We start from the raw sequence: 12021 nt of genomic DNA on the forward strand, positions 1-12021 counted from the left end.
ACCCCTGTTGGTAAACACCCTTGACCGCCTACCTAACGTTTAAAGCCTTTAAAACAATTTGTTTTATGCAATTCCGATCAGAATTCCCTAACTTTACCATCTTCAAACTTAATACGATAAAACACCTTCAAAAATACAGCATATCTGTAATGTCCATTTACAATGGTTCTTCAGTAGCCTATACTTCTCAAGCATAGGAATATGCTATACTATTGAGAAAAGAAAAAAATAACTGTATTTAAATACATACAAAAAGGAAACAGGAAAGTTTTTAACTTAAATCCAGTTCCCAAAGGGAAAAAAGCAATTCTATGAATGCTGCCTTTATAACGAACAATCAGAAATTCCACTAAGCTAATTTGACAGAAATTTTCCTCATTTAAACAACATTACAAAAGTCCTGCATTATAAAATAGGGTAGAATAAATCAGTGTAATCAATAAAACTATACAACATACAAATTACATCGCTTCTGAGTGGGCAGCTTTGATTCTGTCTCTTTGCGGCCATGACTACAACATGCTCACTAAAAACAACTAACTGCCCAAACTATTGCTTAGTTTGTTTTGTGTTTTTTTAAAAAAGGGTGCAATTTTGTTGTATATACAACCAATTTACTGGTAATACCTTGGCTTATAGCAAGGTTCTGACAAAATGTTTGTCTAGGCTTTTTTCCCTTCACTGTGAAGCACTGAAAGCTGCTAATTTTTTTATTTTTTATTTTTTAGTGCACATATGTCTTAATAAAGTAATGCCCTGCTAAGTGCTATAGGGAAGGCAAAGGATGCTGGCTAGTGGATGTGATACCATAATACTAACAATCACACAATACAACAGAGCAAATGACTACTCAACCACTTATCTGACATATATGAAAATTCAAAACATTTTTTCCTTAAATAGAGAATAACCAGTAAACAATTTTCAGAACTTGGAAGTTTTAAAAACGTGCATATAAAAATGGGCATTATATATTTTTATTGAATGTGGATTGATTGCAATCTGCTAATAAAAATGGGTGTGGGAGCTGAAGAAAAAGGGAGGGTTTTTTTTAAGGCTTGCTTGTGAAAGGAACAGTTGTAAAACAAAACTTGCTTGAAGCAGGGTTCAGCTTAGTGCTTCACAGTTTGACTGCTTCTCTAAGAAGAGCCCTTCCTGCGTGTGCATTCAAAAATCGCCAAAAAAAAAATTACAAACACCTAAAACACACTGCGTCAAGTGCAGCACTGACTTTGGTCAAATTAAAAAAAAAATCAAAGAAAAATTAAGAATTGCTAAGCTTTTCTTCTACATGATATAAGCAGGTATTGCATATTTTCATATATCTGGGGAAAACAAAAACAAAAGGAAGACTCCAAATAAAATGTAAAATGCAGCAACATCCAAAAATACTGATAATCTAGCATCTACAGATCTCAGAATAGCACTGCCACTGACCGTACAGGACAAGAAAACACTACCGCTATCTGTGGAAACGACTAACATTCTACTGAATTCTAAGATGCTGAAACTGACAATGGCTGACATAAAAGTCACATTTACAAAAAAGTGTCTCCAAATGCTTGACTAGGGAAAAAACCCTTTCAATATAGGAACATGTGCAACAATTCCACAAATAATCGCTATCCAGGGCAAGGCACATTGATATGGATATTTTTTTTTTGTTTCGTGCAAATCAAGAAAACAAAACAAAAAAAAATTAGTTTCAGGGAAAAGATGAGGAGCAAAGTGTCTTCCCAAGAAATTCAGTTTACTTGATTGTATAGGACAGTAGTAGAAACCCTTCTGAAGGGCTGAACAAACATAGTTTAAAGGCAAGTGCCTGGATTAGGGATTACAATATTGTGTCTTAATGCACTCTACTTTACCCTACATTAACTATATAAAAATTAGTTACTAACACTAGAACATGCAGAGACTTTCTCTGATTAGCTGGACTTGCCAACCAGAACGTATATATATGTATAATATAGGAAACCTTCTTAAAGTTGCATGGGAAGCAAAGGGGTGCTCCGCTGTCTGATAGAAAAAAAAAACTTGCATTTTTCCTGTTTTTTTCTTTTTTTTCTTTTGTACATAAGATACAGGACATTTGGGGTCCGAACTTTTTTTCCCAGGGTGCCCTTACCTTGAACTGGCATCAGATACAAAATCAGCATTTTGTCTTATTATTTTTGCTTTTACAGTCCAGAAAAAAAATACCAGTTCAGGGCCACAGAGACGTTTCATTTTCTGGACAGCTCTCTATTATTACCGCAAGGGTCACAATTCAATCCAGGGCTAGGTATGCTTAAACCCACCCAATGGGATGAAGTACACCTAACTCTGTGCTGGGTTGTGAGCAAGGTATTTTGAGAAGTGATATTCCCTATATTGCTGGAAACACATAAAGTTTGTCAGAATTGGCATAATGTATTATAGTGACTTTTAGCTTATAAAATTAACAGGTATTATGATTTACTTTTAATTATGTGCTTTGATAACAGAAAATGATTAATTAGCATTTAATGTAGATAACATATTGTGGTAAAAGCACCATTATTATTTTTTTAAATTTCCTTCAGTTTTAAAGGGATACAAGTTTAACAATAAAAAACATAAAAAGCAAAAATAGCTCCCCCTTTTTTCTTGCAAGGCTGTTTTTTACCCCAATAATTTAGAGTCCTGGGGTGGTAGGACTTGGAAAACAAAAATAGAATTTTCAACAATCTCTATCTTACAAAGATATTTAGCTATCCAATGAAATTGCACTTTTCTCAATTCAAAATTCGATTGTTTTGATTGATTCCTGTCAGTTTCTATCAAAACAGACCAACTACCCCATTTCCGTGTGGATTTTATGTAATTGTTGAAAATTGTCAAAAACATTTTATGTAAGTGCAGCATTTTAAACCTTTGTCTTTTTCCTTGTGAATAGCAGTAGATTGATGCTTTATATTTCTCTGCAACGTGAATGAAAACCAACCTGTTGATAATGCTCTTATGATTCATGTTACCTATCTAACTGCTGACGTAAAATTAAAAAAAAAATCCTGATATGTTACAGAAAAAACATGCCCCATGTCTGTCCTGTAAACTCTATGTTGCAGAATTCAGCTACTACAAAACTCATCATTTAAGTCTTTTTCTCATGATCTCTCAAGAAATTTCACACCTGTATGGGAAATAAATCAATGAAAATACTGTAAAACAACCAGGCGACAAATGGAAAGTGTTATAACAGCAAGTCAGTAAGCAGCCAGCAGGCTAGCTCTACTACCCAGTGTCCCTAATGCTTACACTACCAATTGAAACACTTCAAAAATTATGAAGCCCAAACATTTCCAGCACCATATGAGAAATTACATCAGTCAATAAGGTGTTCTTTTTAAAAAAAAAAAAAAATCCCCCCCATGTTACGGCCTTTGTCAATCAACCATAACTTTTGCCGTTTCTGAGTATGATCAGTTTGCTGTTGATATCAGTTCTTCTTCCCTTCCACGGATGTGAAGTAACTGCGCTGTGTTGCTGCTGCTTCCATGTTACAGAGCTGGGAAGGGGTCAGGTGGTCTGTCTGGTGGATGGTGGGAAGCTATGAGTTTTATCCCAGGTACCAGGACTGCACGAAAGAAATAAAAGAGAAAGGGAAGAATTTTTTTAATGTGTCGTCATTATCAAAGAAACCCTCATTAGTTTATTTAGACAATCTGCATGCTGCCTCCCCATCCAACAATGCTGGAGAAACTTCAAAGCATAACGTCAGCTACAGAAAGTCAAACTGCAATCAATATCAACTTAAAACAAAATAAATAAAATACAAGAAGATATACAAAAGCCAGCAGATTGAAGCACATCAGGCAGAACCACAAAATGCTAACAAGACTAAGAAGGCACTATGGTAAGGTTACCTACCTAAGGAAGTCTACACATAGTATCAGACTGATTTGACTGTTTCATGTGTCAAGGCCAGTCAAGGCAAATGGGACTATGTCTCTGTCTTCGTTTGTCGGGAAATGAAACAGGAGATTTACAAATCATTGCATAACATGACAGAAAATTTTTGTATGGCCACTCAACCAACTGGTCATGAAAACTGCACTGCCTTTTAATCGTTACTTAAATAATATCCAAGTGCAATTCACAAAGATTCTAATTGAATGACTTCATAAAACGAACAGAAACAGAATGAAAATAAGTCCCTGTTAAAAGAAACAGACTTCCCCCATTCCTCTTCAAACCGCATTTGAAGCAAGGAAGCTTCAGAAGAGGCTATGAGATTATGGAAATAAAAGAAATGGATAAAGTAAATACGATTTTGTCGGGAAAGGATGAAAATGTGTTTAAAAAAAGATGGCAGAAAGTAGACAGTTGGTTTGGAAAAAATATGTAAAGGAAACTCCAAATTATGATGTATATGAGTATACTTTTATGTGATTTTTGTTATGGAAAATAGTTAAATAAACTATAGGGGGGGAAAAGAAGAGGCTATGAGAAAAAAAGGATAAAGCAGAAGTACTGTGATGGCTCTCGGCCACAGAAAGAATTCAGAAGCTGCTTCTAATGTTAGAGAAAAATTGGCAAATCCTACAACATTCCGCAAAACCATTAAAACATTAAGATTCAGTCATGTGAAGACTGTGGCTAAACATAGTTTCCTATAATCTTCCCCACAACTAATCCACACGCTGGACTCCATGCATATGTCTCGAGCACAGTCAGATATTCTTGAGAACTTTATCTGGATTTGGAAGGGGAAGCACATTTTGCTTTCCCACGGAAGAATACTTTCTACAATTATAGAATATGTAGTCTGCTAAAATGGCACGGCTATGTGTTGGTCTATATGTTAAAACTGCCACAATGTGGCTACCTAAAACAGCCTCCGTAGGTTGACTCTGCCAAGGTTTGGTTATAGCATGTAGACTGGTTTTGTCCCATGGAAAGCTCCTGTCAAGAACAGAGTATATAGCCTTAAAATATAAAACTGTTGGGTTCAGTGAAAGTGCTAATTTTTGTTTCTGGTCAAGACTGACTGTGAATGAAGGAAGAAGACTGCACAAAAGTTCTATGAAATTAAGCTTGGAACAAATGACGGCACTCCATCAAATACTGTGCAATGGGCATAGATGTCAATCAAGACAGGCTGGAGTGAACAACTCAAAAAGTGATTTTTTCCCCATTCCCTTCTATAATTTTTAGGCTTAATTGTTTCTCATTGTTCCCGAAAAGTCACTGAATCCAAATATGTATGAACAGAATAAATGTAAAACAAAAACTTTTCAATTCTGATTTTGCAAATGACTTTAGTCTCCATCTAGATAATGCCTGCTTACTTTCAAATGAACAAGTGGATACAATGCCAAACATCATGAGATTATACATGAAAAGAAATTTTGTTACATGTCCAGGCCACCTTTCCATAATATTAAAAAAATGATTCAAACCTTACTCTTCCTATCTGAAAACTGCCCAAAATTATTACAACTGGAAACACATGCAATTACATGAAACTTCTTTGTGCCTTTTGCTTCTGTGTGCTTAGTGGAGACTAGCACTGGTGTATAGATGGTCCAAGCAGTTGAAATGATTCATGCAGGAAGCTCCACACAGAAGGCTATGCCTCACTGTATGGAGAGCTGCCCTGCAGAAGCATATTGGAGGGTGAGTAACCAAACTTTTGAGTGTGCATTTTATTATTGTTATTAACACTCTTATAAGACTGACTGGACTGTGACTGAACCACAGTCAGAATGCTTCATTGCTGAGCAGGCATTTAAATTCAGGTATTCCTGTTACAAGTCTAACATGTCATCCATTATGCCACAGTATCCAATTATCCAATGTTGATCCCTTTTACCAATGTATGATAACGCACAACTGCTTTTTCTTTGAATGATGGCAAATTAACAGCACTGCGCTTATACCACTGTAGCTTACACCTGCTTATAGTGACCAAAGAAGATCATTTCCTGTAGATATGAATGACAAAAACTAGTGCTATTACTGACACAATCATTTCCCAGACAAAACAAAATTGCACCAAAGTACCTGGTATTATTAATATTTAAATTGGTTATTTTAAAGAAAAGCAAAAATCCTGCTGGCTTCAAGATTGCACAATTTTGGCTTTGGCCGTGTGTCATGGAGACTGGTTAAATAAATACTGGTAAAAATAAGTTGGCAACAGAAAAGCTGTCAGTTTGGTTGCCTAGTTTCTTTTTCATCCCACTGTCTAATTCTTTGCTCTTTTACAAACACCCTTATATATATTTGCTATATTTTCTCTACAGATTTTATAACCTAAGATCCAGATGATATAACTAAATGAAATAGCTTTCATAGATAAGTTTTGGCTTAAAATGTTCATTTGATGAATAGAGAGTTTGAGAACTTCACTGGATTAATAGAGAGTGAATTGGATTACTCTCACCATCTGAATGCTTGAAATTGGAAAGTGTTTCATAAGGCTGATTCTTGCACTTCAGTCCTATCTTAAGTTACATTAACATGCTCTCAAGAGTTTTTACAAGCAGAGCAAAAGACTTACTGCACCATCATGAAAGTGTTTGGATTGTATATTGTAGTTACCAACTCCATGTCAGTGCAAAACATGACCCTGACAATTCGATCAGGATTACAAACATTTGTGCCAACACAAATGTTTAGGATTAATATCCTAAGGGTTGCTCTCCAGAAACCAGATGTTTGAACGGAAAGGTCACTCCCTCCCCAGTTTTCAGACAAGCTATATTCAGGACCAGCCTGACTACCTGCTAAGTGTTGCCACTGCATCTTGATTATTTATCTTACGTTGCTATTATTTGAAGTCCTCCTACTGACAATCATACAACTATTGAAGAAAGCCCCATTTAAAAATAAGCAAATTTTAAATGCTGATCTGCATCAGTTACCTTAAACTAATTTTAAAGGTAGAGAGGAGGTTATAATTAATATTTCAGCAGTTACCCCCAAGTTAATGGGATTTAATTCAGATTGCCCACAAACTGATGTGGCCTGTGTCATTTAAGGATACGTAGCAAAAGTTTTAAAACTCCTCATGTTCTTTCAGAATGCAGCTTGTGTCCAGTATTTCTTTTCTTAATACTCAGTGCACATTTTGGACAGAAGGGGGTGCACTTTTCCATGCCACTTTTTTTCCCTCTGCTACTCACTGCATGAAGTTTAAAAAAAATTCTGCAGTGCTTCTGCACTCTTCTCAAAAATGAAAAAAAAAAAAGTTTCTTCACCCATCTACTATTCAGTGTGTGCCTTGCAGACAAGGTTACCCCAGAGCAGCTCTGTAATCCTTCACTGAAATAGGCTTTATTGATTGCTCTGGTCTATTGTTCCCTTTTCAAGTCCCCCAAGTTCAAGTTCATCCTGGTGTTACATCATGTCTGGTTGCTCATAGCAACCAGACAGACCCAGACGTGACTATCATTAGCAAGAAACACTCTGCTCTCCTCCCACCAACCTTCCAGTGGCTCTGACGTAGCAGGCCCACTGCAAACACATTGAAGTATTTATTCAGCCTAATTTATGACCTACCCAACAAGCGAGACCCCCACTCCAAAACCCAACACTGTTGTATATTTAATTAATCAGCCTCTCTCTGGCACTTGGGAAAGTTAGACAAAGGGCTAATTATTGTGTTGCACTCCCCACACTTTTCTTTTTAGTGTTGGGGAGGGGGAGTTGAATATTTGCATGGGAAAGAAAACTCGCAGGGCTAACGCCAGTCACACCCTCTCCCAATAAACACCTTCCTCCTACTCTCCTGCCCTACTGACATTTCATGAAATACTTTAGCTGCTTAAGGGAATTAGAAAAAAAAACTCTGATGTGAATGTAACTCCTTCAGAGTTGGTATTCAGTAACACAAATCAACTCATGACATGTTTAAATTTAAATGCTAACCGCACACTCCGAGAGTTACTTTAAAGGTTAGTTTTTAATCAATAGAAGTTGCTGACTCTGGAATTTTGAACTGCGCACTGCAGCTGAGCTCTCGTGCCTTTGTCTAAGCCTTAAGGCTTTCAAACTTTTTTAAAAAGATGATTTTAGCAGTGATTTGCAGACAGAGTGCTATTGTGTTCTTGACGAGCAACATGTCAATATAGGAGTAGAGTTACCCACACAGGGGGAGTGTCAATATGACTCCTGCACACACTGCTTTCCAGGACAAAAGAAAATGGAATTAACCCTGTCCTGCCCACTGGGAAACTTTAAAGCTGGTTTGCAGAGATTTGATCATATACATTTAAGTGAACACCAAAAGTTGCTTTCCAAGACATCTGCATACAATTTTTAAAATAAAGATTAAAGTGCACAAATGAGTTGGTCTTTAGATGTTTCTTATTTTCATATAGCCTCCATGATGAAATCTTCACTTTCTAGAGGACACAAGAATGCATCTACTTTTAGATCTCGAGTAGGTTTTTTAAAAAAAATTCACAGCATCTCTGAGAAAAAGTACATATGCAGTAATTCTTTCATGCTATTGATTATTTTAAGCTTCCACTCCCAAATCTTTTTATTCAGACATGGCCAATTATTTTCAGATTGCACAGTCAAATTGTCCTTTAGATGAACTTGGAGTTACAATAGAGTATTTGAACTTCACAGTATGGAAGGAAAATACATGAAGTTCATAAGCATACACACCATCCCCAAATATGAGCACATTAATCATGTATATGGTTTACAGATCTTCCTGTGAACAAGCATCTATGCTTATTAGTTACTGCTTGCAATAAGAATACTAACATTTATTGACCATTATGTCTGCACCATTTTATTTTCTTCACATTCTTTAAACTAAAATTTTGCACCAGCTAGTCACTGGAAGTGATTTTCTGTTCAGTTTTAAAATGGTATGTGTTATACCAGTATGGGAGAGGGCTGTTACAACTGAACATTTTATACTAGAGCAACAATCATTTAGCTGTGATCTCTGGTTTTGAAAACTTGTTGCTTTAGGAGGTATGATACAGATTCACTGGAATGAATACTATTAGTTATGTAAAATTAGTGCCACAGAGTCACTACTGCTATTACAGTTCTGTGTCATCTTAAAATGGATTTCACTGTCCTTTCCCTAGTGCTCAAGGTGAAACATCAAAAAGAATTCTGAAGTCCGGTACAAGATCTTCACTTTCTTTTCTCCAGTCAAATGAAGAAGTAATCTCATCAGGGTGAAAAGTGCTGACTAAGGATTTAATAAAGTGCCTGCAGATGTGTGTCATCTCTAAGGTATTCAACTCATGTAATGCAAAACAGTTCCACACTGAATGTGCTTATAAAATTCCATTTAACCATTGCTGAGCTCTGTTTTAATGTTCTCAGAGGAGCATTATCACACTTCCCCCGCCCTAATTTACAGCACAATGAAAATTGAGGCTCTATATTGCCAGTATCCTAAAAACCTCACAGTAGTAAGGTTTTATGAACCATAAACAATATCTACTTGACTGAATCCTAAACAGGAAGTCTGAAATGGCAATTACATTACTTTGAGAATGCCAGGCTATAGCTAAAGCTAGATGGGGGTTATTTTTAAAAAACAAAACAAAATCTTCCTTGGTTTTCACAGGACATCTAAGCAGCACCAGTACTGAAGTTTAGAATGCCTTAAAGAGAACAGCAATATTTATCCTTTAGTACTAAATTTTAACTGTCCTGGCAGTATAGGAATAGGCCAAAATCAGCCGGATTACAACAAGCCCTGCTGCCTGGGTGCCAGTAGGCAGTCCCCTCCCGATATATGCAATGTGGCCTTAGATAGGAAATTGGAAACACTGTATGAAAACCGCTCAGAGACCCTTCGGGGTTAGAGCGGTATATAAATTGAATGTTAATTAATTAAAGGTTTTTAAATTTTTTACAATGTCTGTTGTTTTATATTTGGCTCTGAAGCAATATATATTCAAACCTGACCCAGTTCAAGAGATTTCCAAGTAAATAATGACATTTTATACAAATAAAAACAATAAGCATTGGACAGCAGAAACTGTCCCCCCTCTTCAAAAAAGTGAAACAAAAGTCCTCAAAGGCAGAGGTTTAATACTACTGGAGGTAGCTAACGTGGAATCCAGAACTGGGTGTGATAGCTGGTTTACTTCTTAAAGCAAAATGGGTTATTTAAGGACATTAATACATTAAAAACTACTCTGACAAATTTCATAGAATAGATTTCCCCCCCCCCCCAGTATATCTAAGGCCTTTTATTTAAAAAGAACCCAGCAATTAAATTTGTCCCCTCTCCTTTATCTTTGCACCAACTCTATGATACAGATTAAGCTGAAGGGTTGATATCAACACAGGTAGCCAAAAAAGTCATGCCAGAAATCAGGTCTTTCCTAGCCAAGCATGAAACCACGGATGGAATCTCGTACATCTTTAGCTGTTGAACATTAGAACATAAGAGAAGCCAAAGTTGGATCAGGCCAATGGCCCATCCAGTCCAACACTCGTGTCACACAGCGGCCAAAAATACCAGGTGCCATCAGGAGGTCCACCAGTGGGGCCAGCTTTGTCACTGGGGAACTGTACAAAGAAAGGTTTGCCATCACATAAGTCTAAAATCAACACATTTACAGAAGTGGAGATGCAGTTTTGGTAACAGAAATGACCTTTTTATTGCAGACGTCACATGAAGACTTTTCATTTAGTGCCTTGCTTGGTTACCTGTGGTAAGGAATAACTGCCTGCTGGAAATCTGACGAGTGGGGAAAAATTGGCTGCAGACACTATCCCACTGCCCAAGGGAGCTTGATTTTTTTTCACATTCCTCTTAACCTCAAAATTCTGAGCATTTGTTTGTTTGTTTTTATAAAGCATTTATAAGCCCACCTTGAGCCAGCCTTGGCTGGGAGGGTGGGATAGAAGTCTAATCAATCAATCACCTTTCTCCCAGAAAACTGGGACCCAAATTGGACAACAGATTATTTATTTATTTTATATTATTATATTTCTACCCCGCCCTCTCCGCGAACCCCCCGATTAAAAAGAGCAATATAATCTATAAAAAAACCAAAACAGAAAATCCATTAAAATATTCTTTGATATATGACTCTTGTCCCTTAGATGAGGGCACAACAGACCTTAGCTACAGCATCACAGATTTCCCCTCCCACGTGAAAAACAAAGTTTTCCTTCTCCCTCTGGAATGGCAAGTAGCCAACATAAGAATACAAACATAACACATCTCTTGGACAGATTATTGGGTCATACAAGGATCTCCCTGAAAGAGTTGTCATTGACTTAGAAGCAGAAATAATGCCCTCATCCCAAGTATGAAGTATGAAGGAGTATAAATCTAACTGAAGGAGTATTTAACATCTAACTGACTATGAGTTGAAACATCGTGAACATCTGGGCAGTGGAAATTTATTCCTGTAATATTCCACCTAGATTAATATAATCAGCCGCCAGCACTTTGTACTTTGTATTTATAATGTTTCATTGTATAGTTAAATGTTGTATTTTAATGTATTTATGCTTTTATGGAAGCCGCCCTGAGTCCGCTTGCGGGGTGGGCGGGGTATAATGCATGGAGTTCTGTTCATGGTTCCAACCCCTAGACACTATGAATATGAAATTAATACTTTTGGTAAAAGCATGTATTGAAAGAATGAAAAAGACATGGGGTTCATCCAAAAGACCAAGACACCATAGTTTGTTTCAGTGGGGATGCAATTAGGAAAATAATCTGCTTTTGGATGTATTCACGTTTGCATAACATTACGAGGAGTATTTGTTGTAGTCACTTTTATTGTTCATAATAACAGAGATACAGGTGCATCATAAGAATGATCCTAAATGGTTTGTAACACAGTAGGGGAGACAACCACTTTTTCTAAATAGTTCACTTCATGCCACAGCAATGCATTCCCCTTCTATATTTCCCCAAATCTATATTGAAGAAGAAGATATTGGATTTATACCCTACCCTTCACTACCCAAAGGAGTCTCAGAGCGGCTTTCCCTTCCACTCCCCACAACAGGCACCCTGTGAGGTAGATGGGGCTGAGAGAGCTCTTT

The 12021-nt window shown here is 36.8% G+C and overlaps 1 protein-coding gene across 2 annotated transcripts in view; it reads right to left on the minus strand.

Moving 5' to 3' along the window:
• Positions 1-371: 371 nt before the first annotated feature.
• Positions 372-12021, minus strand: part of NFIA (nuclear factor I/A) — a 493567-nt gene continuing 481917 nt past the window's right edge. The window contains exon 10 of one of the 2 annotated variants that reach the window (XM_015415229.1): positions 372-3598. In XM_015415229.1, the coding sequence (XP_015270715.1) occupies positions 3522-3598 (77 nt within the window). In that variant the 3' untranslated portion in view covers positions 372-3521. The remainder of the gene's footprint in view (positions 3599-12021) is intronic. The other variant, XM_015415228.1, reaches the window with a different exon arrangement.

Source organism: Gekko japonicus, unplaced genomic scaffold, assembly GCF_001447785.1.
Source record: "Gekko japonicus isolate JY-2015 unplaced genomic scaffold, Gekko_japonicus_V1.1 scaffold199, whole genome shotgun sequence".
Lineage (NCBI taxonomy): Eukaryota > Metazoa > Chordata > Lepidosauria > Squamata > Gekkonidae > Gekko > Gekko japonicus.